This window comes from Zeus faber, assembly GCF_960531495.2.
Source record: "Zeus faber genome assembly, chromosome: 2".
Lineage (NCBI taxonomy): Eukaryota > Metazoa > Chordata > Actinopteri > Zeiformes > Zeidae > Zeus > Zeus faber.
This window is the reverse complement of record NC_137189.1, coordinates 33,917,003-33,944,810: the sequence shown is the minus strand read 5'-3', so window position 1 is coordinate 33,944,810 and position 27,808 is coordinate 33,917,003. Positions and strand designations below refer to the sequence as shown.

Sequence of the window (27,808 nt, the reverse complement as noted above, 5' to 3'; positions counted from 1 at the left end):
CACCGCAAGGCAACGACCCCGCGTTCGCATTTTTAAATCCTCAAAATGTCCGTTAGGATTTAGGAGCCGTGCAACACTTTTTCGAATCCACACCGATGGAACTTTGTCGTGTTTTATATATATATATATATATTTGCTTTTACTAGATCGCACCCTAATCCCCCCCCCCCCCAAAAAAAACCCCACTAGATTCTCCCTATTCGAGTCCATTACTGCTCGTTACCAAGGATCGAGGAAAGCCGGAGTGTCGTTTCCCCCCGAAAAACAAGCTCCGGCACGCCGACCCCATTGTACGGATTTGGGAAAGAGGAGCCTCTCTCCGAGCCGCACCGCGACCAACTCTTTGTGTACGTGGTTTCCAGGGCAACCCGCTTCCCGTCGCACCCCTCTTTTCGCGTGTTTGGCGCGATTGATTCCGTTTACGTGCGTGGGCGTCGTGATAACGTTCGTAGTAATTGAGGTTTGAAGCGTCGATTGTTACGCACACACATGACGAGCATGTTTACTGAAACATATTTATACCCACACGACTGCCACTTCGTCCTAGTCAGTCCACTTCAGTCCCTTAGTCACACTTTTAATTGTATTGATCCGCTGTTTATTTATCGTTATTTTCTGCATATTTATTTGAATATTGTTGTCGTTTTTTTATACACCCTCATATATATGCAAAGTATTTTATATGAAAATATTATTGCTGGAATAAAAACATTCATATTCAGGTTTTTTTTTATATATTATCTTGGGGGGGGGGGGATAAATCACATGCATTCTGTCGAGGGTGCATCCGCTAAGAACAGTGAAAACAAAATCTGTAAAAAATTGACATTGTTATGACTTTCAGCAGAACTAGAAATGAGAAGAAAAAAAAACACCGTGACTATCCCTACGTTTAACAACTCTTTATTAAACCTATTTCATATTTGTTTTCTCCGGTGGTGTTGATGAGCTGATCGCTTGTGGTGTCGTGGCAACATTTGTTCCCCACAGAGAACAACACCCCCCCCCTCCCGGTGGGACGCTCGCGCTCCGTCTCCATGACGATCACCGGGACGCCGTGCTGACGGGGGGCGTGGCCAGCGGGGAGCGGACGTTTCTGCCGCTTCTTCGGGGTTTATTCGGTTAAAAAAAAAAAAAAAAAAAAAGGAGCTGAGAAGATGGTAAGGACGACCTACGGCATCAGATCGGGACGGTGATTCTTTTTTTTTGGGGGGGGGCGAATTCTGATTCTGATTTTTGTTTTTGATGATTTGTCTAATATCTCTAGTTTTCCGCTCATACGTCTCCTGAGAACGTATCGATATCGAGGTGTGGGCGAGTAACCCCTTTTTTTTTTTAAATATCTACATTTTATTTTTTAATTTATACTTAAAACGTAACAGATAAAAAAAAAACCAAACAAACAAAAATAACTTTGGAACGTACCAACGGCTTGCGACGTGCGAAGCGTCTGACGTTACTATCACGTGGCTCGACACAAGCTCCCCCCCCCCCGGCGCGTTGTGTTGGAAACCGTGAGGCTTCACACACACACACACACACACACACACATTGTGAGAAACGGGCGTCGATGCGTCGGTATCTAGCGTCCCATCCCTAGGAGGGAGATTTAAGGAGGATCGTGCATGGTGAGGGCGGAGTGACACACACACACACACACACACACACACACACACACACACACACACACACACACACACACACACACCTGTTTTGCACACGCAAAACAAGGTCTCAATGTAAAAATTAGAATAGACATACACACACATACACATACACACACATACACACACACACACACACACACCTACCTCCGTATGGGATGTGTGCATCCTGCAGTGTGCAGCGTCTTACCGGTTGACTCGCCTTGCAGCCCTTCCACGACGGCGTGTACTACCCATACCCCCACGGCGACTCCCAGGGCACCCACTCCTCGTCGGGCGCCCCGTCCCTGCTGAGCTCGGCGTACGGCCAGCCGTCGCCCGCCGCCATGACCCCGTCGGCCGGCAGCGCGGCGTCCGGCGTCCTGCCGCCCTTCAAGTTCCGGCCGCGGCGCGAGAGCGTGGACTGGCGCCGCATCGGCGCGCTGGACGTGGAGCGCGTGGCCAGCGAGCTGGACGTGGACGCGCTGCAGGAGCACGTGGGCGCCGTCACCTTCTGCAGCCTGGCGGACGAGCGCTGCCAGCGCTGCCAGACGCCCGTGGACCCGGCGCTGGTCAAGCTCTTCCGCCTGGCGCAGTTCACCGTGGAGTGGCTGCTGCACTGCCAGGGCTTCCTGGCGCTCAACCTGCGCGCCGCCGAGGAGCGGCTGGCGGCCGGCGAGCGGGAGCGCGAGCAGCTGCTGCTGCTGCAGCGCAAGCAGGAGCAGCGCGTGCAGGCGCTGTGCGGCGAGCTGAAGCAGCGGAAGAAGTTCATCCGCACGCAGCAGTCCCTGCTGGCGCCGCGCATCATCAGCAGCTACAAGGTGACACCAGCTGCCCGTCGCGCTCTGTCAGTGTCGGTGTCCGTCTCTGTCTGCCTGTCCGCCCGTCTCTCTGTCCGGCCGTCCGTCTCTCTCTCTCTCTCTGTCAGTGTCAGTCTCTGTCTGCCTGTCCGTCTGCCTGTCTGTCCGTCTCTGTCGGCCTGTCCGTCTCTCTCTCTGTGTCAGTGTCTTGTCTCTGTCTGCCCGTCTGTCTGTCGGCCTGTCCCTCTCTCTCTCTTTGTCGGTGTCTTGTCTCTGTCTGCCTGTCCGCCAGTCCGTCTGTCCGGCCGTCCGTCTCTCTCTCTCTCTCTGTCAGTGTCGGTCTGTCTGCCTGTCTGTCTGTCTGTCTGTCCGTCTCTGTCAGCCTGTCCGTCTCTCTGTCAGTGTCAGTGTCTTATCTCTGTCTGCCCGTCCGCCCGTCCGTCTCTCTCTCTCTGTCAGTGTCAGTCTCTATCTCTGTCTGCCTGTCCGTCTGTCTGTCTGTCTGTCCGCCTGTCTGTCTGTCTGTCTGTCTGTCTGTCTGTCTGTCTGTCCGTCCGTCCGTCCGTCCGTCTCTCTGTCAGTGTCAGTCTCTGTCTGCCTGTCCGTCCGTCCGTCTCTCTCTCTCTGTCAGTGTCGGTCTCTGTCTGCCTGTCCGTCTGCCTGTCCGTCCGTCTCTCTCTCTCTCTCTGTCGGTGTCGGTGTCTTGTCTCTGTCTGTCTGTCCGTCCGTCTCTCTCTCTCTCTCTCTGTCAGTGTCGGTCTCTGTCTGTCCGTCTCTGTCGGCCTGTCCGTCTCTCTCTCTGTCAGTGTCGGTGTCTTGTCTCTGTCTGCCTGTCCGCCCGTCTGTCTGTCCGTCTCTGTCGGCCTGTCCGTCTCTCTCTCTCTCTCTCTGTGTCAGTGTCGGTGTCTTGTCTCTGTCTGCCTGTCCGCCCGTCTGTCTGTCTGTCTGTCCGTCTCTGTCGGCCTGTCCGTCTCTCTCTCTCTCTGTGTCAGTGTCGGTGTCTTGTCTCTGTCTGCCTGTCCGCCCGTCTGTCTGTCTGTCCGTCTCTGTCGGCCTGTCCGTCTCTCTCTCTCTCTCTCTCTGTCAGTGTCAGTGTCTTGTCTCTGTCGGCCTGTCCGTCTCTCTCTCTCTCTCTCTCTGTCGGTGTCAGTGTCTTGTCTCTGTCGGCCTGTCCGTCTGTCACTAGAAAAACGGCCGTTGGTCGTCACAATCGGGCCAGGGCAGAGGGAGCTGTGAATGGGTCTCCCCACGTTCGCCTGGCGGAGACAGACAGATGTGCTCGGACGTGTTGTGAAGATCAGTTGTCTCTTTCTCCAACCGCGCTGTAGTTTTCCCGCTGCTCTTGACGCCTGCGTTTTTCGTCCAAGTCCTATCTCTCAGTTAGCGGCCTCTCCTGACCGACCGTCCCGCCGAGGTCAAATGATTTGAGGGGCTTCGGAGGTTCTTCATCCGCGTCTCCTGCATTTCTGGATTCTTAATTGTGATGGGCAATGGCTACTCGTTCACCCTAACTTTATCTTTGACTTATTGCGCGTCGCTCGCTCGGCCAAGCTGGTGTTCCACGGTGTATTTGAAGGGCTTTACAGCCGAATCTAGTCTCCAGCATATCCAACCGGATGATACAAATAATAAAACTAGTGTCCCAGTTTGGACAGAATGATCCGTCCAAATACTTCTGTTTTTGATTACCTGGGAAAAAAAAAAGGCGGGCTATGCATAAAACGGGTCTTCATTTCAAGTGTTGTGAAACCAACGTTCATCGAAATACTCTCAAAAACCAGAGCCGAAAATCTGCGCTTTAAGCTTTGACATCCGTTGTTTGATTGTTTAAACGGAACATTACGCTTACGGAGCCGAAAGCAACAGCGAATCGAATCGGCCACCGTTCAGTCACTTACGTTCGGCACGGTCCACTGTACGTGGAGGACAACAGTGGATTTAAATGGGACTCCGGTACATGATCTAGGATAGTATTTCTCCATTCCATATGGAAACATTGTGTTTTCCTTTCCACGACTGGGCGCTGCAAATGTTGCTGCCGTGGCTGCGGAGCTGGGAGAACTTTGTCGTTTTCTGTGTGGTTATTGGGATCTAGTGTGATCTGCGGGAATCCCTCTCTCTCTCTCTCTCTCTCTCTCTCTCTCTCTCTCTTAGGTGTCAGTTACCATTTGCATTCAACATATGGAGAGCAGGCGGTCGCCATGTCTAACACCCGCTCCCCCTTCCCCTTCCCCCTCCCTCTCCGTCATTGTTTGCTGCCTTCATGGTTCGGGCTCCTCGTATTATTTGTCCTCAGTTTCTTTTTGGGGGGGGGGGGCGGGGAGCATTGTCTGAGCTTTTGAAGTGCGTCAATTTGAACCTGGAACCCACAGGCTGCATAATGTATTTTGTTGTTTTTTTTTTTTTTGGGGGGCGGGATAGGTTGTCTTTTACATCCCGCGAGAATTGGGTTTGGAATTTGGGGATGCAGAGCAGCAGATGGTTTGGTGACAATTCGTTTTTTTTTTTTTTTTTTTTTTTTTTTAATCCACTTAACTGCAAGGGTGACGACGAGCAGTCTTTAAAATGGCTGACTGTCTGCTGATACCGCCCCCCCCCCCCACACACACACACACACCCACCCACACACACACACACACGCACTATTCCAGCCGTATTGGGGTTTTTTTAATACATGAAATGTGTGTTTTTGCCTCCAGTTGACTCCAGCTGGTGCTAAGCTATATTTAGTCACAAATCACAAAAGGTTGCGTTGCGTTCCTTCCACCTCCTCCTTCTCGAGGGTGTCTCGCTGGCTGACCTGGCCAGGCAGTTGTCACGGCAACAGCTGTAGTGTTTTATGCCAGCGTGTGGCGGTTGCTGGGTGGTTGCGGCTATCAACCACACACACTGATAAAACAAACCTAAATAGAGCTGTGTACGGTTTAATATTTGAGTGTGTGTGTGTGTGTGTGTGTACCACTGTCCTTGTGATAGATGGATGGGTGGATAGCCAACGATAATAAAATAATAGAATACAAATTGACAATGATTGGCAATCTAATTGATTTATTGAGTTTAAATTTGAGAAAAAAAATCATTTGGCAATATACAGTTAACATAAAAATGATCAATAAACAATAATAATAATAATAATGTAAAAAATGATCAATAGCGAGAATAAATAATTCTAAAATAAACAATAGAATTTGCAATATACAAAAAAAATAATATAATAAAAAAAAATGGCAAAAACCAATTCATATATAAATATTATATCTCTTTTAATCCACCGATAAAGGTCAATATTTCCTCAGACCCTCCCACTGTTAAGATCCTGCGTATTGGGAGCTGGCAGGTTGGCATATGGTGCTACAAGAGATCAGTAGTGACAGAATTAAATTTGAATGAAGTCACCGGCACAGCAAGCGGCGCTGCTAAATGTAGCGTGTGATGCGGTTGTGTGATGCGATTGTGTGTGTGTGTGCGTGTGCGTGCGTGCGTGCGTGTGCGCGCGTGTGTAAGCAGAGCCAGAGTGTTTTCTGGCCCAGGGCTTCGTCAGCGAGCTGCAGGGAACAAATCATCATCATTCATGCTGCCTGTCACCTTGGAAACGCACAATGGAACTCAACAGGCGGATGGATGGACGGATGGACGGATGGATGGACGGATGGATGGATGGATGGATGGATGGATGGATGGATGGACGGATGGATGGACGGATGGATGGATGGATGGATGGATGGATCTGTGTGCTGTAGTAGTGGAATGTGGCCAGTGGAGGGGATTCTACTTTTTTCCTTTGAATCAGCTCCAGCCCAGTGGAGTTGATATTGAGTATGTCTTGATAACCACGCTGGGGTCGGCGGTGAAAAGTTCGTCTGTCTTTCGAGAGCCGGTTCTCGACCGGTCACTCGGTCAAAAGGGATCGTTCTGATTTCTCACACCCTTGACGCGCTTGGGTCGGCTGGCGCAAGGCCCGGTGAACGAGAGGAGGAGGCGTCGGTTCGGCTCCCGAGTTGCGAGCGGAGTTCTCAAAGAATGATCAATTCAGCGTGTCGGAGCGATTTATTTAGGTGGAATGCAAGATGTAAATCAGTCGCATTCAATATGAACAATGCCAAACGCCCTGACATTTTCTTTTCCGCATTTGATCCTACATAGTGTATGTATTTTTCTTGACTTTTTACAAACTGTTTACAATCACACCGCACTCAAATTCCTGTGTGTTAGCAACTGGTCAACAAACCCTGATTCTGAGTCCCGATTTTTAATTTTTTATTTATTATTATTTTTTTTTTTGTGGTATCCAGACTCCTCAGTGGGGAAAAAAAACAAGTCGTTTGCGAGCCGCGCGTCACTCGTGGGAGGTTCATGTTTGTCGGCTGGATTTTCGTCACACGCTGGCCCACTTCCGGGAGTCGCAACAAGATTCGGGGCTTTAACCCGGTTAAGGGGGACGGGGTTTTTATATCCGGACACTTCTCCCCGCGGTGGTTCGGTGGAGGCCAGCGTGAATCGCTCTTGAATATCCGCGGACGGTCGGTCGCAGCGGTGAAATCGCTCAGTTCTTCGCGAATAATCGTCGTTCCCGGCTTCTTCGGGGTTTTCCTTACCGCAAATGCATGAGGCGAGGGCATTAACGAAACGGTTTCTTTTTTTTTTTTTCTTCTTTTTCTCCTTCAGTGTCCCCATTGTGAGAAGTCCTTCATCAAGTCCTCCTTCCTCCAGAACCACATCCAACGCCGCCACCCGGACGAGTACGACATGCGTACGTGAACCCAGAAAAAAACCCGAAAATATATCATAATTTCTCCCTGCGAAGTGTCTGAACGTCATCGTAGACGGTACGTTTGGGCGTGTTGCAGAGTCGGTGCAGGCAGACGGGGAGAGGAGGTCTCAGATCGAGAGCCTGAAGGTGGAGATCGGCGGCCTGAAGGAGCAGCTCCTGCAGCAGCACCAGGCTCTGCTCACCAAGGCGGCGCAGGTAGGAAAACGGCGGCTTCTGTTCGCCGCCATCGCCATCGCCACCGCTCGACTTTTGGTCAGAGGCGGGGAAGTCCGGGCTCCGGGTTCGGAATGTCCCGCCGTGCGTTTTGCTCCAGAGCCCTGCACCGATCCAGCCGGGGGCCGCTCGCTCCGTGATGTTTGTCTTCACTATTGCTCTACGCTCACTTTGCGTCGCCGGCAAAGCCGAAATGTACCGATCGCGGCGCTTGCATTGAAATCAGCCGAAATTCAGCGCAAAAACGAATTGTTTCCTCGGACGCACAAAAAAAAACAACAACAAAAAAAAAAAAGTATCAAGGGACCGGTGCGTAACGGACACCGAGCAGAAACCAAACTTTTCATTGATTGTGATCGTTTTATGAACCGCAGCTCATATGAAGCGCGTACACCTTCATACAGGTGAGGCGGAGACCAGGTGACTCCCTGCTCAGAAAGATCGTTTCTAAAAGGACGGTGAACCGGGGCGCGGTGCTTTTTTTCGTGCCAAACTCGGTTGAATGTTCTCTGTGCTCTGGCCTTTTACCTTTTCAATCCGTGTTTTGGGGGGAAAAAGAAAATAAAAAAGTATGGCCGCCTGGTCCTTTCACCACGTGATGGAGCTCCTCAGGAGCGTCCAGAGGATGTAGAAAACCCAGCCTCGCCCCGGGTGGAGAGCAGCCCTGTTGTCGTGCTTCACACGCCGAGCCAGTGTTTGCTGACGGAGCTTTCTTCCTTCCTCCCTCTGGTCCTCCCTCCCTTTCCTTCCCTTCCGTCCTCCCTCCCTCCCTTCCTATCTCCCTCCCGCCCTTTCTTCCGTCCTCCCTCCCTCCCTGCCTTCCTTCCTCCCTTCCTTCCGTCCTCCCTCCCTGCCTTCTTCCCTCCCTCCCTTCCCTGCTTCCATCCTCCCTCCCTCCCTCCCTTCCTTCCTTCTTTCCTTCCTTCCGTCCTCCCTCCCTCCCTTTCTTCCATCCTCCCTCCCTCCCTGCCTTCCTTTCCTTCCTTCCATCCTCCCTCCCTCCCTGCCTTCTTTCCTTCCTTTGTTCCTTTCTCCCTTCCTTCTTTCCTCCCTCCCTTCCTTCCTTCCATCCTCCTTTCCCCCCCTTTCCTTCCTTCTGTCCTCCCTCCCGCCCCCGTCCTCCCTCATTTCCTCCCTTCCTTCTTTCCTCCCTTTCTTTCTTTCTCCCTCCCTTCCATCCTCCTTCCCTCCCTGCCTTCTTTCCTTCCTTTGTTCCTTTCTCCCTCCCTTCTTTCCTCCCTCCCTTCCTTCCTTCCATCCTCCTTTCCCCCCCTTCCTTCCTTCTGTCCTCCCTCCCGCCCCCGTCCTCCCTCACTTCCTCCCTTCCTTCTTTCCTCCCTTTCTTTCTTTCTCCCTCCCTTCCATCCTCCTTCCCTCCCTGCCTTCTTTCCTTCCTTTGTTCCTTTCTCCCTCCCTTCTTTCCTCCCTCCCTTCCTTCCTTCCATCCTCCTTTCCCCCCCTTTCCTTCCTTCTGTCCTCCCTCCCGCCCCCGTCCTCCCTCACTTCCTCCCTTCCTTCTTTCCTCCCTTTCTTTCTCTCTCCCTCCCTTCCATCCTCCTTCCCTCCCTGCCTTCTTTCCTTCCTTTGTTCCTTTCTCCCTCCCTTCTTTCCTCCCTCCCTTCCTTCCTTCCATCCTCCTTTCCCCCCCTTTCCTTCCTTCTGTCCTCCCTCCCGCCCCCGTCCTCCCTCACTTCCTCCCTTCCTTCTTTCCTCCCTTTCTTTCTTTCTCCCTCCCTTCCATCCTCCTTCCCTCCCTGCCTTCTTTCCTTCCTTTGTTCCTTTCTCCCTCCCTTCTTTCCTCCCTCCCTTCCTTCCTTCCATCTTCCTTTCCCCCCCTTTCCTTCCTTCTGTCCTCCCTCCCGCCCCCGTCCTCCCTCACTTCCTCCCTTCCTTCTTTCCTCCCTTTCTTTCTTTCTCCCTCCCTTCCATCCTCCTTCCCTCCCTGCCTTCTTTCCTTCCTTTGTTCCTTTCTCCCTCCCTTCTTTCCTCCCTCCCTCCCTTCCTTCCTTCCATCCTCCTTTCCCCCCCTTTCCTTCCTTCTGTCCTCCCTCCCGCCCCCGTCCTCCCTCACTTCCTCCCTTCCTTCTTTCCTCCCTCACTTCCTCCCTTCCTTCTTTCCTCCCTTTCTTTCTCTCCCTCCCTTCCATCCTCCTTCCCTCCCTGCCTTCTTTCCTTCCTTTGTTCCTTTCTCCCTCCCTTCTTTCCTCCCTCCCTTCCTTCCTTCCATCCTCCTTTCCCCCCTTTCCTTCCTTCTGTCCTCCCTCCCGCCCCCGTCCTCCCTCACTTCCTCCCTTCCTTCTTTCCTCCCTTTCTTTCTTTCTCCCTCCCTTCCATCCTCCTTCCCTCCCTGCCTTCTTTCCTTCCTTTGTTCCTTTCTCCCTCCCTTCTTTCCTCCCTCCCTCCCTTCCTTCCTTCCATCCTCCTTTCCCCCCCTTTCCTTCCTTCTGTCCTCCCTCCCGCCCCCGTCCTCCCTCACTTCCTCCCTTCCTTCTTTCCTCCCTTTCTTTCTTTCTCCCTCCCTTCCATCCTCCTTCCCTCCTTGCCTTCTTTTTTTTACGCCAGGAGAAGGAGCAGGAGTCTCTGCACCGGGACCTGCAGCGGGAGCTGGAGCGCTTCAAGGCCGAGGAGATGGTGCGCATGGAGCGGAAGATCGAGGACAGCAGAGACGGCATCCGCAGGGAGATGGAGTTCCTGTACAGCAGGAACCTCCAGGCCTCCAGGATGGTACGGAAAACACTTTCAAGCCCCCCGAAAACCCTGCAATCCCAGATGGATGTATGTATTGAAGAGGAAACCCATTATTATTAGTAGTATTACTGTTATTATTATAGAAGTCCCATGTTTGACCAGTTAACCTTGTTTTTCAACCGCTGTGCTGCAGCTGACTCAGTCAAATTCCGCTTAGAGAAGGAAAGAAGGGAAATGAGCTGTTGTGCTGCAAGATCAAAATTGCAAGGTTGCACCAGTTCATCTAATTAGTCAGTTCCAGCAGAACTGCAGCTCTGCTTTCATCGCAACAAGATCAAGTTTCACTCCGAAAGTGAAAGCTATTAGTAGTGGAAGATTTGACTTATTTTTTTTTTGGGAGATTCGGTTCTCAGTTAAAATTAGTCGTTTTACCGGCCCTCGGTTCAGTCGCTGTGACGCGCGGTGAGCGAGGGAGAACTTCCTGAACGATGAGCGAGCGGAGGAGGAGCTGTGTATGGAATTGAAGAATCATTGAATTCCGTCAAAATTATTCATTTTGGTGGAATGCAATGAGTCACATTCAATAGGAGTTACACCAAATACCTTGGACCTTTTTTTGCCTTGCACCTTCATTTATTCCCCAGTAAATATTTTAAGTCTGTGAGTGGAAGATTCACTCTTTTGCCGGAGTGACTCCAGACCCCCGAGGTTTTGGTCACCACGACCGAATTGTTCAAACTCTTGCATCACTAACTATAAGTAGGCCACCACAATATTAATAAGCACAGTTTCCACGTGTTTCGGACATTGGCGGTTAACAGCGTAGCGGTGTGGTGCCGTGGGATCATTTCATTTGTATGTTCACTGCGGTGAACTGTCAGTATGGGTGATTTCGGTTGCCCCTGGACGCGTATCCTTTCACAAGTTAGTATTTCGCCGTCCTTTTCCTGATGCTCTCTCTTCCCTTTATGCAAAGGAAGCGGACCAGAACCAGAACCAGAACCAGAACCAGACTCAGAGCCAGGTGTCCAAGCGTGAGGCGGCCTCCAGCCCGGTCCAGCCGGACAGGGAGCTGGACGGCTACAAGGAGCTCCAGATGCAGTCCATCCACAAGCTGGAGCAGCAGCTCAAGAAGCAGGTCGGTGGAAGCTGGACCCATATTTTATCATCAGGCCTCTCAGAATCACTCCTGGGAATAGCGCTGAAAGACTTTGACTTGGAAGTAAAAAAAATAAAATAAAAAATCCTACCTCTGCATAGGAATTAAAGGTCATGAATCTTCAGACTGAAAATGGAATGCAAAATGGAAATATTGTAGTCATTTAAAGTCTTATTTGTAATTTAATAATTTATATTGTGAATCATAATTATGTTGTGTGTACCATTTTATAATTTTTCCAGGTGTATTTTATTTATTTGTTTGTTGTTTTAACCATTTATTTATGTATATACGCCTCCCTCGGACACCCCCTCTCTGTAATCTGACCTCAAAACACAGACTTCTGCACCTTCTTCTTTTTGCACATTTCTAACTGTACATTTTACACTCTATATAGATATGTTTATAACATATAGATATGTTCATATATACATTTATATATAAATATGTTTCTTAGTAATTATTATATGTTGTATGTAAATATGTTATAAGGTATTTCTGATTCTGATATATATATATATATATATACATATATATATATATATACACACACACACACACACACACACACACACACACACACACACACACACATACTGTGTGTATATATATATATATATATATATATATATATTTTTTTTTTTTTTTTATTATTATTTTAATTGTTATTCTACTGGGAACTCCAGCTCTCAAACTCTGCTCTAAAACCTACGGAGATAGGAGTAGTTTCCTGGTGAAGACTGTTGAGAGAACTTTTTACTCCCGCTCCTAAAAGTTGGACCAATTTTGCATCACTCTTGAGAATCCTTGGGCACTTTGGACCGTTTTTCCCTGAGACGCTCGGTAAATGTGGACGCTCAACAGATGGAGAGCTTGAGCCAAAGCCTAACATGCTGAATGTTTTTATTTTTCACCCTCTTTCAGGACAGGAAGTGGGAATCCAGAATGCATGAAATTAAGGCTCATCACGAGTCGGAAAAGAATCAGGTATTTGTTGGTGCGGGTCTTCATTATTACAAGTTTAAATTCCATTTTGCGTTTAAATGTGGTAGGTTTGTTTGATCGCCACACAGGCCGTTTTGTGGTATAGCAAAGAACGCTGATTATTATTGGATAATCAAGCAAAGTTTAAACTGTTAAAAATATAATATGTTGAATAGTAATGTCATTCATTTGTAAATAAGGTTTTTCCCACCAAAATAATGTTGAATTACCAACAGTATCTGGCTCAACAGCATCTCTACAGGAACAGGATAATCATTTTGCACATCCAAGAATAAAAATATTAGACTATAAACTTTTCAACATTTGTGTAGTTGGTGTTTAGTAGTTTTATTGTTGTTCTGTAATTCTATTGTGCAGTGTTAAGCCATGTTAATAATTTTCAGTCTTGATTCTTTCTTTCATTCTTTAATTATGTTATTTTATTTATTAAATATGAACGTTTTATTATTATATTATTTGTTTAATATTGATTATTATTTATCGCCCCCCACCCACCCAGCTGCTGAACAAGCTGAGTGGAATGCAGTCGTCCATGTCGGACCAGCAGAGGCTGAGGGAGGAGCTCGGGAGAAGGCTGCAGGAGCAGGACCACACCATCAGTGCACAGAGGGAGCAGGTCAGCACATTTTCACACACACACACACACACACACACACACACACACACACACACACACACGCGCGCATGCAGGAAGCCTGGCAGAGTGTCAGGCCTTGTTGAGGATATCCTGTATTTGCAGCCACTGGCCTAGATCAAGCCGCATTGTGGCACAGCGATACTGTAAATTAGTCATGTCCGCCCAGCGAGTAGCTGAGGAAGAACATCTGTAAATTCGGTAAATTACACTGTTTGGTTCGCAAAGTCAAGACTTTTTGAATGGTCTTTATTGTCATTATACTCGGGTACAGTGAGATTTTGCATGGCTAATCCCGGCTTAGTTAAAATACAACAAATGAATAAAAGCAGTACCAGAAAACAGGATCAATTGCAACATGATTGTGCAAGTTACAAGTTTGTACAACTTCAACAAAACGTACAGAGGTTTAATGCTTTAAATAGTAATAAATAGAAGCAAAATCTTTTGTGTTTATAAATTCTGTCTGTGGTAGCGGTCTCTGAGGGTGGAGGTTGGTGTGTGTGTCTGTGTGTGTGAGTGTGTGTGTATGTTTCATGGGTGGACGCGTAAAATACCTTTCACGTCCTCCATCTGCGTGCGTGCGTGTGTGTGTGTGTGTGTGTGTGTGTGTGTGTGGGTGTGTGGGTGGGTGTGTGGGTGGGTGTGTGTCGGCCGCTGTAGCTGCACGTCGTGCATGTGTTGTGGTTGTGTGTGTGTGATAATAAAAGACGAGCTAAGCTTGTCCAGGTTAAGTCTTTAAGTCTTGTTAAAGGAGCTTTTCTGCTCTGCCGCAGTGTCATCTAGGGGATGGGAGGGATTGTCCATGATGGCCGGGAGTTTTGTCTTCATCCTCCCATTGGCCACCTCCTCTACAGTGGGGGCGTGATGGAGGCCACAGCTCCGGCAAAGAGGCTCCTCGGTCTATTGGTGCCGGGATCTTATTGTCCAGAAGCGTGTGCCGGACAGCGGCGGTTTCAAACGGGGAGTGGCCGTGGGTATATGGCGTCCCTGATAATGTTGCTAATCCTTCTCCCTCAGTCAACCCGCAGGGATAGCGTCTGGGTTCGGGAGCTCCATCCCCACAATGCGCCGGGGCCGCCTTCACCACGCGGTGCAGGTCCTCTCTGCTCAGCGGCTGCGCAGCCGGCACAGTGGGTCAGGATGCTCTCGACGGTGCTCCTGGATAAATTTAGCGGCAGTTTCTGTGGGAGCCGGGCCGGTTTGAGAGTCTTTGTTGGGCCTTTTTAAGCTTGGCTTTAGGTTTTCCGCGCTTTCCACTGCTTCTCCGTGTATGCGGAGAGAGGGAGTTGGACTCTCTCCTTTGGCTGAAACCGCCACAGGGACATTTTTCAGACTATTGGGGTTTCTGAATAATGGGGTGTCGGAACCATGCCCCCCCTGCCTGCACCGGCTGAACCGGAGCCGGAGAGGGAGAGAGCAGACAGGGAGAGGTAGAGCGGGTGGAAAATGTTCCTTCTCAGGAGGCAGAGAGTGTAGGACAGGTGGAGAAGGATCACACTGATTTAATAACGTGAGGGTTGGTGCGTCCAGGGACGGGGCTCTGTCCCGGCTCCGTCAGTGGTGGGAAGGTCAGTACGGGAAGGACGGGGAGACGGGAAGCAAAGTGCTGGTCTCTGTTCACAAGCCGTGTCATTTACAGTTGAGATGAAGAATTTTTATTTGTCACACGACACGCCACTACAACACATGCATACACACACACACACACACACACACACACATGATTTTGGATGGTGGCCGGTGAAATGGGTCCTCTGCATTTGACCCATCCTGGCTTGGCCTTCCTCCGGGGGGGCAGCCAGGAGCAGTGGGCAGCGTTCAACGACGCGCCCGGGGACCTGGTTCCATATGTCCATCGCTGGTCAGACGATGATGTTGTGCATGTTTTGGGTGGGGGTCCATACTGATGGTAGGTGGAGGAAACCCCATGTGACCAAGGGGAGAACATGTAAACTCCACACAGAAAGGCCCCTTATTGGGAGATAACCCGAGACGTACAGTGCCAACAGCGCCCCAGGCGGGATTCGAACCCAGGACCTTCTTGCTTCGCTTACCCGCCGGCTGCACCGCGGCACGGAGCCGGAGGGAGGGAGCGGACCGGGAGAGGAGGAACAAGTAGAGAACATGAATTCTCTGGAGGCAGAGAGTGTAGGACAGGTTGAAACTGATTTGAATAACATTGGGTTAGGGTTATTGTGTCCTGGACGGGGGGCTCTGTCCCCGCTCCATCACCGGAGGGAACCGAGTCCGTCTGGGGAGGGTGGGGGAGCGGAAACCTCAGCGCTGGTCTCTGGGAGCGAGGGGAAAAAAACCAAATCTGATTCAGATTGTACATCTGTTGCCGACAGATCGTCCAAAGGATCGCATCCACACTGGACATGACGTACTGACCCGAACCCATTACGTACTGTATCCGTAACAGTCATCTAGTGTGGGAACAGACTCCACTTCTCCGTAAAGGAGGCCAATGTGTGCATGACAACCTGCTGCCTGTGCCGGTTATTTATTTTATTTTTTTTATCCAGCAATGTTATGGATTCCATGTGGGGAAAGGGGCTTACGGGGGAAAAAGAAAGAGGAAAAAGAGAAAGCCGAGGAGCTGCGTCTGCACGCGCCGCTATCAGCCACTGGCTGATAAAAACAACAAAAAAAAAAAAGAATCCCATATTCAAATCAATCTGTCTTTTGAGGAAATCATAATGGAACGTACACTGTGTATTTCATACACTTTGCTGCCTCTTGGCAATTGGTAATCTGGAAGATTATTTTCTTTAAAAAATAAATCCCGTGTCTGATCTAGCTGTGTCTCCTTTCATCCCCCAGATCAAGAACATTTCCTCAAACCCACCCACGAAAGTAGTGGAACTACCGGGTATGGATTTCTTCCCCATTTACTTTTTTAAATGTATTTTTTTTATTCACCTGGCGTCCTGGTGTCTCGGCATCCATAGCATTGACATAGCCTCCTCTCGCTTTGTATCGCAGTGATCGTCGCCGCGCCGGCGCCGGCACCAGCAGCTCCATCACCACCACCACCACCGGAGCCCAAACCAAAGAGAGTTGTCCTGGGTAAGTCGGTAAAGAGAAGACACTACCGCCTACGTCTCCTCGCGCCCCGATTGGTTTAGCATGAGCTTCCAAGCGGTATTACTTCTTTAGCCCCGCCCCCCGCCCCCCACACACACACTTTCCCCCCAAAAACCTCTAATATTTCTGACTCCCTGACCTCCCCCTGTGCTGTCACAATTAGAGGACCCCCCCTCCTCTGCTCCTAAGCTGGACCCTATCCCAGAGCTGTCAGAGGAGGAGAAAGGTATAGTAAGGGCCGAATGGACGGCATGCTCTCTGCATGAATGGATGCATCGGTCTGTTTCTGGGCAGGTTTTTTTTCTTTACTTGCCAGGCCCTGCTCTGTGACGCTCCGCCGCGGCGGTGTCCGTTCTCCACCATCTCGTCTCGACCGCTGGCTGAACGTTAGCATGGCGCTTGCTCTAAAAAAAAAAAAAACTGGCATCGTACCTGCATGTGGATGTTGGCATCGTCTCATAGTCATCTCATTTGTGACCCCGCTCGCCTGTTTGAACTTGAGGTCTTAAGGGGTCTTTGCCAAACCCGAGGCCCGACCCGGGACCGGTGCGGGGTTGGGGTCCACATTCTGTTATCGACCGTTTGGGCCGGGTCCAACTTTTCCAACTAGGCCGAGTACATCAGTGATGACAGTAAGAGGCTGGAGGCTGTCTTCAGGGGTTGCGTGCACCTGGGGCCCGGCCCCGGCCGGTTCGGGTCCACATTTTATTATGGCCAATTGGGTTGCCTTCATTCAGATGCCTTCATTTGGACTCAGTACATCAGCAGTGATAGTAAGAAGCTACAGGTCTTCAGGGTGAACCTGGGTCCCGATCTGGGTTCAGGGCCACATTTCATATATATTTTTATATATAATTTGTGAGTCCCAATTGGATCTGGGGTCCGATTTTGGGAACCCGTGAAGACCTCTAGTTTGATTGCACTAAACGCTGACATGGTGGTTGGGGCGTTTTTTGATTTATTTATTTTTTCCTCCAGACTCAAGCAGCGCCTCGGAGAAGAAGCCGGTGGAGAGGAGGCCCGAGTCGGCGCTTGGGCGGAGGGAGCGCGTGTCCTCCGCCGCCCTGTTGGGGATCAAGCGGGAACTGCGCCAGGCCCTGGAGCAGACGCTCAGCGGGAAACTGGAGGACCTGGGGGTCGTGCCCGTAGGTTTCCAACAGACATGGCCCGAAAAACGAGCATCCTGTAGCAGGGTTTTGACCACCGAGACAGACCGGGGTCCTTGAAAAGTCAAACGTCCTTACCATGTCTTGCAAGTCAGTAAATAATGCCTGACATGACTTAATCTCAGCATAAACATTTTGTCCGATATTTTGTTATTTTTGTGAAGTTCTCCCGCATCAGAATCAACATTTATGATGGTGTACATCCCAAAGCCTACCACAGAACCTGATACTTAACTTCATACTTATCTGTCGAGAGGAATTCAATAAAATCTTGTTTAGTTAGATGTATGTATTCCAGTTCCTAATCACTTACCCTTCCATACGACCTAAAGGAAACCTAAAGGTTTTAATACCGGTTCATAGAAATGTTTAGTTCATAACCTTCCCTGTTTCTACCTAATACTTACCACTCTTTTCCAAATATAGTACTTACCTTTAGATTAAAACCTTCAAGGAAAAAAAAAAACATCTATATATACCTTTTTTTGGATCAGGGGCAGGACGGCCTGAAGAGCAGGGAGTTCAACGCCATCCTGTCCAGGGTGCACTCGAGGCGGGAGAGCCTGGCAAGACAGATCCCAGAGTACTGGCAGCACCGGGAGCAGCTGGCCTCCAGCCTGGAGCGCCGGCTCCGGGAGCGCCGGAGGAGCAGCGAGCCGACACCCGAGCCGCGGTCCAAGGCCCTGCGGGCCGCCCAAGGTAACTTCCGCCGTCTACCAACCAACATCCAACATCCAGCATCACCAAGATGAGTGTCTGAGACTCCTTACTAGGGTGTCATAAGTAAGGAATAATGTATTGCACAGTACAGCCACCAGTCATTATCACAAAATAACCGCTGACAGGGTGATCAGCTGCTTGTATCACTCTGGAAGGGGTTCATATCCTGATTATTCAATAGCTACTCACTAAGTAAAAGAATGCATTCCGATGGAATATTTATTTTAAATGATTTTTAGTATGTCATGTTTAAGAGAGAAAACTAGTTCCACAACAACATAACTTACACTGCAACACCCTGCAATAACCTATTCACTGTTATTAATGTGAAATTGGACATAGCCGCATTCATCGCAGGTCTTCCGTTGTAGTTCCTCTGCAGTGTCACAGTGTATTGACGCATCAGCCGTCGTTATTCAGATATAACTGACTGCTGATTGCCGCTATTGACCCATCAGGATCTTACATTCGACAGAGCTCAGGAATAACTTTGTGTTAAGTGCATCCACTTGGTCGCCCTAAGCCCTGAGCTGCTTAATGCTACGGGTCTTGTTTACCACCATGTAAGCCCGATAAGGCTTCCAAAGCTCCTCTATTGCGCTCGCAGGGTAATTGATCCGCTAATGGTACAGCATACAGTATGTGTGAGGCTTGGGCCGGTTGTCGGTGAAATCGTCTGTCTGTCGTCATCGGCGATCGACTCCATGGATCGCGATTGATGTTGATGACAGAAGGTTTTTAATTTATTTATTTTTTATTTATTATTATTATATATTTTTTTTATCTGCCAGGAAATCTCTGAGAATTGAAAACGTGTAAGTGCAGTATACCGTGTTGTTGTTCTGAAACTGGAGAGAGGGGGGCGGAGGGTCTCCCCTTCTCCCCTGAGAGCTGTCCAGTAACCACGTGTGACGGGGTCTCACTTCCCCTCTACAGTCCCGTACAGAGACTTTTAGGGGCAGGTGCTCAAAAAACAAAAAGAAAAGGCACACGGACGCCCCGCGCTCAGATTTTAGGCATTTTGCCGCTCTGAGCAAACAGAGCCGCGCAGCAAAAGTCCCTGTGCACACATCACAGGTGCGCCGAGGTTTGAGGTTCATGAGGAGTTCCTCGTGAATATACAGTGTCTAGCCCCGACAACCGCTACCTCGACACCCATTAATAAAAATAATTACATTTAAAAAAGCCGCCCAATAAGAAGGGCACCGGGGGGTCCACGGGGCAGGTGCTTGCTCGGACAGCCCCCCCTTGCACGTACCTGCCGCTCAATATGAAAATCTTGTGATTATAATATAGCAATATATGATATGATCTCATAGAGAAAGATTACAATTTTTTTTGTTTCCTGAGTTTCTTCCTTGTATGGAAAATGAATAACGTAAACCTAACTCAGAATAAGAGCAGACAGCGAAGCACGCAGACTCCCCGTCCCTGTATTTATTTTGGTTTGTTTCCGACATGTGTGAAACCAAATCTTTAAACAACAAGGGACTAAGTTAAGTTAAGGGACTGTCCAAGTCTTTACTCTGTAAAGACTGTTGATCACCCAAACCGCGTGTGTGTGTGTGTGTGTGTGTGTGTGTGTGTGTGTGTGTGTGTGTGTGTGTGTGTGTGTGTGTGTGTGTGTGTGTGTGTGTGTGTGTGTGTGTGTGTGTGTGTGTGTGTGTGTGTGTAGTGACTCAGATCCGGCCTCGGTCCAGCAGCCTTCCAGCCTCCAGGGTGACCCAGGTGATGTCTGGACCTCCACCCAAACAGGCCAGGACCCCCCAGGCAGCACCAAGGGCCAGGGTCAGCAACCTGCCCAAGACCTCCACCCCCAACACCCGAACCCCCACCAAGGCCTCCCCACCTCACCTTAAGTACGGAAGATATATAAAATACGTGGTGTGGATACAAAAATGCCATAATGCAACCATCATTAATAATCAGCAAGGAAGTCAATTTGTAACGCACATTTCATACACAAGGGCATTATTAAAAGTGATCTTAAACAAGGCATAAAATTCATAATATAAAAGTGTGGTTTTTTTTCATATAAATAAAAAGATGAAAACGGATAATGATAGATAAAAATGAAAATGATCAAAACAAAATAACATAACTTCAGATTAAAATGGAATTAGGACAAAGCAATCATCATACCAATGATTTCATATAAACACATTTATGCCACAAAACATCTCTTCTAAAAAATGCTTTGTGATTATTGTTGTTATTTATTCAAACATTGATTATTGGAATTGCCTATGCAGATTTGTATCAAAATGCAATGCAGCTTCTTCAGTACATCCGATTTGAAACCACAACACCTACTTGTAGCGTAGGGTCATTAGTGGATGCTAATGACAAGGGCTCCCCCTCGTGGCCCTAGCTGATTATTGCGGCTTAACGTGTCAAAGCTATTTCGTTTTTGTTTTTAATCGTTTTTCTATTCAGACTATTTAGAGTTCTGACACCCAAGCTCATTGCTATATCACCTGCACTCATTGATCATGTCAAGAATTCAAAATAAATATATATATATATATATATATATATATACACACATACATACACTACTCACAAAAAGTTAGGGTTATTTGGCTTTCGGGTGAAATTGATGGAAAATGTAAAAAGTTCACGCTACAGTGATATTATATCATAAAAGTAGGGCATTTAAAAACAAGCATGCAATGGTGATTTCCTCATCTCAAACCATTTATTGAAACCAAAAGCCAACAACAGTGGTGGGTACATCTCAACAAAAAATGTCAATGTCTCAATAACTTGTCATGTGCCCTTGAGCATCAATTACAGCTTGACAAGGACGTCTCATGCTGTTCACAAGTCGACTTATTGTCTGCTGAGGCCTGGCCCCCCACTCTTCTTGAAGGGCGGCCCTCGGGTCATTGAGGTTCTGGGGTACAGAGTTACAAGCCTCTACACGGCGACTCAGCTGATCCCATAGGTTTTCTCTGGGATTCAGGTCTGGAGAAAGTGCAGGCCACTCCATTTGAGGTGCCCCAGTCTCCAGCAGCCGTTCTCTAATGATGCCACCTCCATGAGCTGGAGCATTGTCGTCCATGAAGATGAAATGAGGCCTGTGTTGTTCATGCAGGGGCACAATGACTGGATTAATGATGTCATTCAGGTAGTATGGGCTTGTCACTGTACCATTCACAAAGTGTAGGGCAGTTCTGTATTGACTAGACACACCTGCCCACACTGCAACACCACCACCACCAAAGGCTCGTCTGGTGACACCAGTGGCTGATGCATAGCGCTCTCCTTGACGTCTCCAACATCGTTGGCGGCCATTTCTGCTCAACGTGAATCGACTTTCATCAGAGAACAGCACTGAGGCCACTGGTCCCTCGTCCAGCGTCAATGCTCCCTGGCCTGTGCAAGACGATGATGCCTGTGCCTGGTGGTGTGGTCAGGTATCCTTGCAGGTCGTCTGGCACGCAGACCACACTGATGGAAACGATTTTGAATGGTCTGACGTGACACTTGGATGCCTCTCACCTCCCTTAAATGTGCCTGGAGTTGAGTGTCATTCATCATCCGGTTCCGCAGAGCACTGTTCACAATGAAGCGCTCATCAGTGTAGCATGTGTCCAAAAGACGTCCACTTCTATGCCTTTCTGTGACTCTTCCAGTCTCTGTATCTCTGTTGCAACCTGCTGATGACAATCTGACACTCTAAGCGCAGTGGCCACTTCCCTCTGAGAACATCCTGTTTGAAACCTCGCAATGGGTGAGGTCCTGTTGATCAATTGTTAGGTGTCGTCTTGGTCCCATGATGTAAAAATGTGAACAGCATGATGAAGAGGACTGTTTAAATACCAATTCTAATTGAACCAGGAAATGTATTGGTCGATTCATGGATCAAACACCTGTTGTGAATTTTGCCGTTCAGCTCCTTGTGAGAGAACAGCAAGTTGTGCAAAAAGTACTGAAACATTGAACAGTTTGACATGTGCATTCAAAAGTTTAGAGAAGGTCAAATTAAGTTCACCTGTAAAGATTATAGTGCATTTTAGGTTCATCCTGAAATTTCACCCGAAAGCCGAATATCCCTAACTTTTTGTGAGTAGTATGTGTGTGTGTGTGTGTGTGTGTGTGTGTGTGTGTGTGTGTGTGTGTGTGTGTGTGTGTGTGTGTGTGTGTGTGTGTGTGTGTGTGTGTATATATAAATATGTATATATATGTCTATATATATATGTGTATATGTATAAATATGTCTGTGTGTATATATATATATATATATATACACATATATATATGATATACTGTATGTACATATATGTTTATATTTAAATATATTTTGTAGATGTATTTATATATATATATAAAATATATGTTTACATATGTTTAACTGTTTTTATTACTATATATATATTGATATAATATATTTATATTGATATATATCAATATTTAATAAACGCGTATATTCAGTGTCCCATGTGCTTCCCCTAGAACTCCTCCTTTCAGTTCGGAGGAAGAGGAGACTGACGAGGACGAGGAGCCTCCGCCTCCTCACAGAGCCGCCCTCTCCTCCCAGTCCCACTGGGGCAGGTCCCCCCAGATCCCCCCACCGGCACCACAGAGCAACCCCAGTAAGGCCAGACCGGCCGTTAAACACTCCCCGGTCCGCCCAACCCCGGCGGAGAGCGACGACGACGAAGACGACGACGACGACGACGACGACGATGACTGGTCGGACATGAGAGAGCTGCAGGAGATCGACCCCAAGCAACTGCAGGACTTAAGGGAGCACAACCATCACGCGGACCAGAGGAGGGCCGCCAAGCGTGGGTTTCACAGCAATGCATGAACGGGCGAGCGAACGAACGAACGAATGAGCGTACGAACGAACGAACGGAGGAACAAGCGAAACGAACGAACAAACGAACGAGGAGAGCCGCCAAGCGTGGGTTTCACGGCAACGCATGAACGGGCGAACGAATGAGCGAACGAACGAACGAACGGAGGAACAAGCGAAGCGAACGAACAAACGAACGAGGAGAGCCGCCAAGTGTGGGTTTCACGGCAACGCATGAACGGGCGAGCGAACGAACGAACGAATGAGCGAACGAACGAACGAACGGAGGAACAAGCGAAGCGAACGAACAAACGAACGAGGAGAGCCGCCAAGTGTGGGTTTCACGGCAACGCATGAACGGGCGAACAAACGAACGAGCGAGCGAAAGAACGAAAGAACGAGGGGAGCCGCCAAGCGTGGGTTTCACAGCAACGCATGAACGCATGAACGAATGAACGAACGAGCGAACGGACGAACAAACGATGGAACGAACGAACGAGTGAGTGAGCGAACGAACGAGGAGAGCCATATAGCGCGGGTTTCACAGCAATCTATGAACGAACGAACAAACGAGGAGAGCCGCCAAGCGTGGGTTTCACAGCAACGCATGAACGAGCGAACGAACGAACGAGCGAACGAACGAGGAGGGCCGCCAAGCGTGGATTTCACAGCAACGCATGAACGATCGAACGAACAAATGAGGGAGCGAGCAAACAAACCCAGGAATGAACGAGGAGGGCCGCCAAGCGTGGGTTTCACAGCAACGCATGAACGAGCGAACGAACGAACGAACGAACAAACGAGGAGATCCACCAAGCGTGGGTTTCACAGCAACGCATGAACGAGCGAACGAACGAACGAGCGAGCGAGCGAACGAACAAACGAGGAGATCCACCAAGCGTGGGTTTCACAGCAACGCATGAACGAGCGAGCGAACGAACGAACGAGCGAACGAACGAACAAACGAGGAGATCCACCAAGCGTGGGTTTCACAGCAACGCATGAACGAGCGAGCGAGCGAACGAACGAACGAACGAACAATCAAATGATCAAATGTCGTCTCAGTGTATCAGTCAATAGTCTCGGTGAACGCCTGTGCGTCTGGCTGCGGTTACAGAGTCACGAGAGAAACGAACAACCAAACGCAAAATTTAACAAACGACTGATGGAATCAACGAACAAATGATTGGACGAATGAGAGATTGAATGCGCGATCGACTCCTGTCATTTCAAGTATTTGTTCGCTACAAACAAATCGTTGGTAGAGTCTGGTGTCACCGGCCATTTCACGTCATTCAAATCTTTTGGCGTCACTTTGTTGCTGGAAATGGGTTTTACTGAAGTAGAAGTTACAAGCAAAGTGAAAAAGTCGCTGTAGTGAAAGTGAAAGTACCACATTAATGTTCTGGTTCAGTAGAAGTATATAAGTACTTGCTCTGAGTGTATTTAAAATATTAAATGTATTGATGCTCATGCAGATCCTGATTACAATTTACAAAAAAAGGTAGTATGGGTGCTGTCATAGTAATGTAAAAGGATATGGACTTCATGAATCATTGATGATACGAAAGAAATATAAAAATGTTGATGAAGTAGCGTGACTGAGTCAAAACGTGTATATCTTTGCATTGAGATGTACTTGAGTAAAAAGTCCCAAAACGCCAAAACCGCTCATATTCAAGTATTATTTTTCCGTATATATTTAAATACAGTTAAGATACGTTTCCAGCACTTTTTGTGTCACAGGCTCACGCATTCACGTGACGATAGACCTCGCAAACAACTGTGAGCGTAATCAAATCACCAGGTCTTCATCTTCTTCCTCCGTTAGAGGACACCGTGGTGGAGCTGAAGAGGAGGGTGGAGAAGAGCTTGGCGGCGCGCGTGGCGAAGAGGCCACCGGGGGCCGTCAGCATCCTGCCGGAGAGGTGGGACATGGTGCAGGACCTCATGGTGAGTCCCGAGTGGCGGTGCTTTTATGTTATATGTCTATGTTGTAGAAAGAAATTCAACAAATGCTCTAAGCTCCAAAAAGTTTGAAGGTCACCCATCTACTGTTATTGTTGTAACTTTCTTTATAAGGGTCTTAAAACATCACTTTGGATTATGAGTTTGAATTCTATTCATATAATTTCACATTGGGCACCTATTTAAACATTTTGGATCATAAACCAGGATCATACTTTGCACAGAGACATTAAAATACCACTTTAAACTATAAATCTAGATCATCTATAATAACACTTTGGATTATAAGCATTTGGACTGCTGTTATTTATTTGTACGGGACTGCTGCTATAGTAGGACCGTTACTGTTTTGGCTTCCGCAACACCTGAATTAATAAAGTGTTATTTTATCTTATATATTATAGTGTTATTTTATCTTTATATATTATATTATCTTATTTTAAGCCGACATCCGAAGGGAAAAATACATAGAATCAACTGTTCAACAGGCCTGGAGCAGGGTGATGAATTCCAGCTCTTGGAAGGTTTTTTTTTTAACTTTTCAAATGTTTTTGATTTATATTTATTCTGCTGTATGGGTATCAGTACACGGACCTGGAGGAAAACAGCGACTGCCTGGTGTCGTCCCTGGAGGACGGGGCCGAGCAGCCTGCGTCCAAACCCGGCCGCGGCTCCGCACCGCTGAGGAAGAGCCTGGACTCCCCCAGCACCAGCGTCTGGGGGACCTCGACGGGGAAGGGGCCCCAGTCGGGTGAGTCCGGGGTCCTGGGCTGATCCATATCGATATTTACTCGACACATGTTATTTTCGGAGGCGTCGCCGCCTGTGCAAATTTTAACGGGCAAAAAGATGTTAAAAAAACAACAACTTCTAAAGCCCAACTTGGGCCCAGGTTCATAGGTGCCCTAAATACCGACCGCGTGATCGCATCCGACAGTGGGATCCGCCCTCAGATGAACTGCATCTGAGAGGCTTTTTTAGAGTTTTACATGGTTTTAAACCCAGTTCCAATCAAAACAGAACAAAACACGACTGACTTTACTTCCGGTCGTAGTGTCGGACCCAAACTTGTCACATGAGTTCTGACATTTTTTTCAACACAAGTCTGAAGCAGGATTGGGCCCATTCCAACATCAGATCTAACGGGTGTTACGATGAAATCAGTCCTTACGAGGTTTTGCGGAGTTATTATTATTTATTTATTTATTTATTTTTGTGGGGAACTATTTAATATATTTATATATTAAAAAAATGTATATACATATATATATATTTTTTTTAATTTATTTTTATTTTGGTATTATTAATATTCTTAGTATTACCAATGAAGAAAGGGTCATGTGTCATCACTTCCTATGATATACACACCTTCTGCAGACCACAGAATCGACTGGAAATACCTGAGCACTCTTTCTTTATTATTCTTAACATCAAGACCCATGAGCTCGAAGTCGCAAAAAAAAGAAAGTACTGTGCTTTTCCTAATACGTCTATAACTTTTACATTCAACGTGCAGTTGAGCACCTAATAAGCAGTGGGCGTACGCTCTGTCTTATCTCCGTCCGTTGGGACGTTTCACGTGGGCAGAGGCTGCAAATATGGCAGAGGCGGTTGAATTTGCGTTCATTGCGGCGACGGCGACACTTTCCGGGGCCGGAGGGACCGCGAAAACGGTCAGTGGTGCTCAAATCATGTCGGAAATCGCGTTTCCATCCTGAGCTGCCCTGTGGTGCTTCTTGGCAGGGAGTGAGGCGGGAAGCACGCTGAGGAGCAACCTGGTGTCCCTGCGAGACTTCAGCGACTCGGAGGACGGCTAGCGACACGCACGCTTCGCACACGTAAAATCTTTGTTTTTTTGGGGGTTCCACCCCCCCCCCCCCCAAAAGAATTTTCTGTACTTTTTTTTCTTGACCTGGTTGGCCTGCCGCGCCGGAGGTGGGGCGTGGCTTTACCTGTCAGGTGACCTGGTGTGCACCGCTCCGACCGGCCGCCGCGGCGGCAGTTTTCGGACCCCACCGCCGGTCGGCGGTGTGGCGCCGCGAGCCAAACAGGAAGTGACTGTGCTCGCGTGCTGTTTTGCGAATTCAACGGCGGGCTGGCTTGAGTGGGAGGCAGGCAGGTGCTCTTGGTGTTGGAAGTAGAATGGAGGTAAACCGACCGAGGACTGAGGACACATCTTTCCAGCTTACTCAGAAGGACAAAACGACGAGCTGTAAGTTATTATTATTATTATTATTATTATTATGATTATCATTTTTCTTTATTTTTTTCGAGTCATGGTTTCACAGCAGGTTCTGGCTAACTCTGCGAGCTGCGTTTCCAGATTTGGCTTCACCGCTTCTCGTGTCGGTGGACACTGCATTTAAACCGAACTCTCTGCTTTTTATATTGTTGTATTTTACGTTATAATCAATTGTACACCTCTCCTTGCCTCCGGTCCAATTATCAAGCTGCTTTCTGTGATAGTCAAATACTTTCGTTTGGCTTCGGTGGGTTTTGGAATTTTATTTTGCCCACCTTCGAAGAGCAAAAATGGATTTTTTTTTTTTTAAGCCGTTTTCCTCACTTTTCTAAGACTAACATTTTACACACCTAAATTATATTCCTACCTTGAACCCCACTATGATGTGTAAGATGTGCAAAATCAAATGTTGAATCTGTGTACAAACTGATTACACCGCTGACTAACATTTCTTTAATGCAAGTAGTTTTTTAGGCCTTGTGACCCTGTCAAAATGTTCAATAAGCAGAATTTCTTTAGAAAACGTATTTTTTTACTTTCAATGAAATATTACGTTTCACTCCGAGTGAAGAACTGTCTGTGGGCTGTCAAAATTTGTTTGTCGTTTCTTCTCTTTGTGGAAAATATATTTATACAGGCAATAAAATGTTTTTATTTATCCTCCATAAATTAGGCATTCAGATCTGTGTTTTTTTGTTGGAGCAATTATTATTTTTTTCAATGTGTGCACAGATTAGTATCATTATAAATAACTAGATATGAAGACACGTGTAAAATATATTTTAAAAAATTACATGATTTTTGCTCATTTTGAAACAACTTGAACCATTTATTGAGTTTATCCATTTGAAGAGTTTAGTGGCTTATCAGTCTAAAAATGTCAGGCGGTGCCACAGTGTTTTGGA

At 47.9% G+C, this 27,808-nt stretch overlaps 1 protein-coding gene across 2 annotated transcripts in view; it reads left to right on the top strand.

The window, feature by feature from the left end:
- Positions 1-27,563, top strand: part of dzip1 (DAZ interacting zinc finger protein 1) — a 27,751-nt gene extending 188 nt beyond the window's left edge. Inside the window, exons 2-18 of one of the 2 annotated variants that reach the window (XM_080024275.1) lie at positions 991-1,160; positions 1,874-2,464; positions 7,109-7,193; positions 7,291-7,409; positions 9,990-10,151; positions 11,092-11,253; positions 12,199-12,261; positions 12,779-12,895; positions 15,740-15,788; positions 15,902-15,985; positions 16,982-17,148; positions 17,664-17,868; positions 19,565-19,748; positions 22,348-22,682; positions 24,525-24,646; positions 25,247-25,412; positions 26,405-27,563. In XM_080024275.1, the coding sequence (XP_079880401.1) occupies positions 1,158-1,160; positions 1,874-2,464; positions 7,109-7,193; positions 7,291-7,409; positions 9,990-10,151; positions 11,092-11,253; positions 12,199-12,261; positions 12,779-12,895; positions 15,740-15,788; positions 15,902-15,985; positions 16,982-17,148; positions 17,664-17,868; positions 19,565-19,748; positions 22,348-22,682; positions 24,525-24,646; positions 25,247-25,412; positions 26,405-26,478 (2,688 nt within the window). In that variant the 5' untranslated portion in view covers positions 991-1,157 and the 3' untranslated portion in view covers positions 26,479-27,563. The remainder of the gene's footprint in view (positions 1-990; positions 1,161-1,873; positions 2,465-7,108; positions 7,194-7,290; positions 7,410-9,989; positions 10,152-11,091; positions 11,254-12,198; positions 12,262-12,778; positions 12,896-15,739; positions 15,789-15,901; positions 15,986-16,981; positions 17,149-17,663; positions 17,869-19,564; positions 19,749-22,347; positions 22,683-24,524; positions 24,647-25,246; positions 25,413-26,404) is intronic. The other variant, XM_080024276.1, reaches the window with a different exon arrangement.
- The last annotated feature ends 245 nt before the right edge of the window (positions 27,564-27,808 follow it).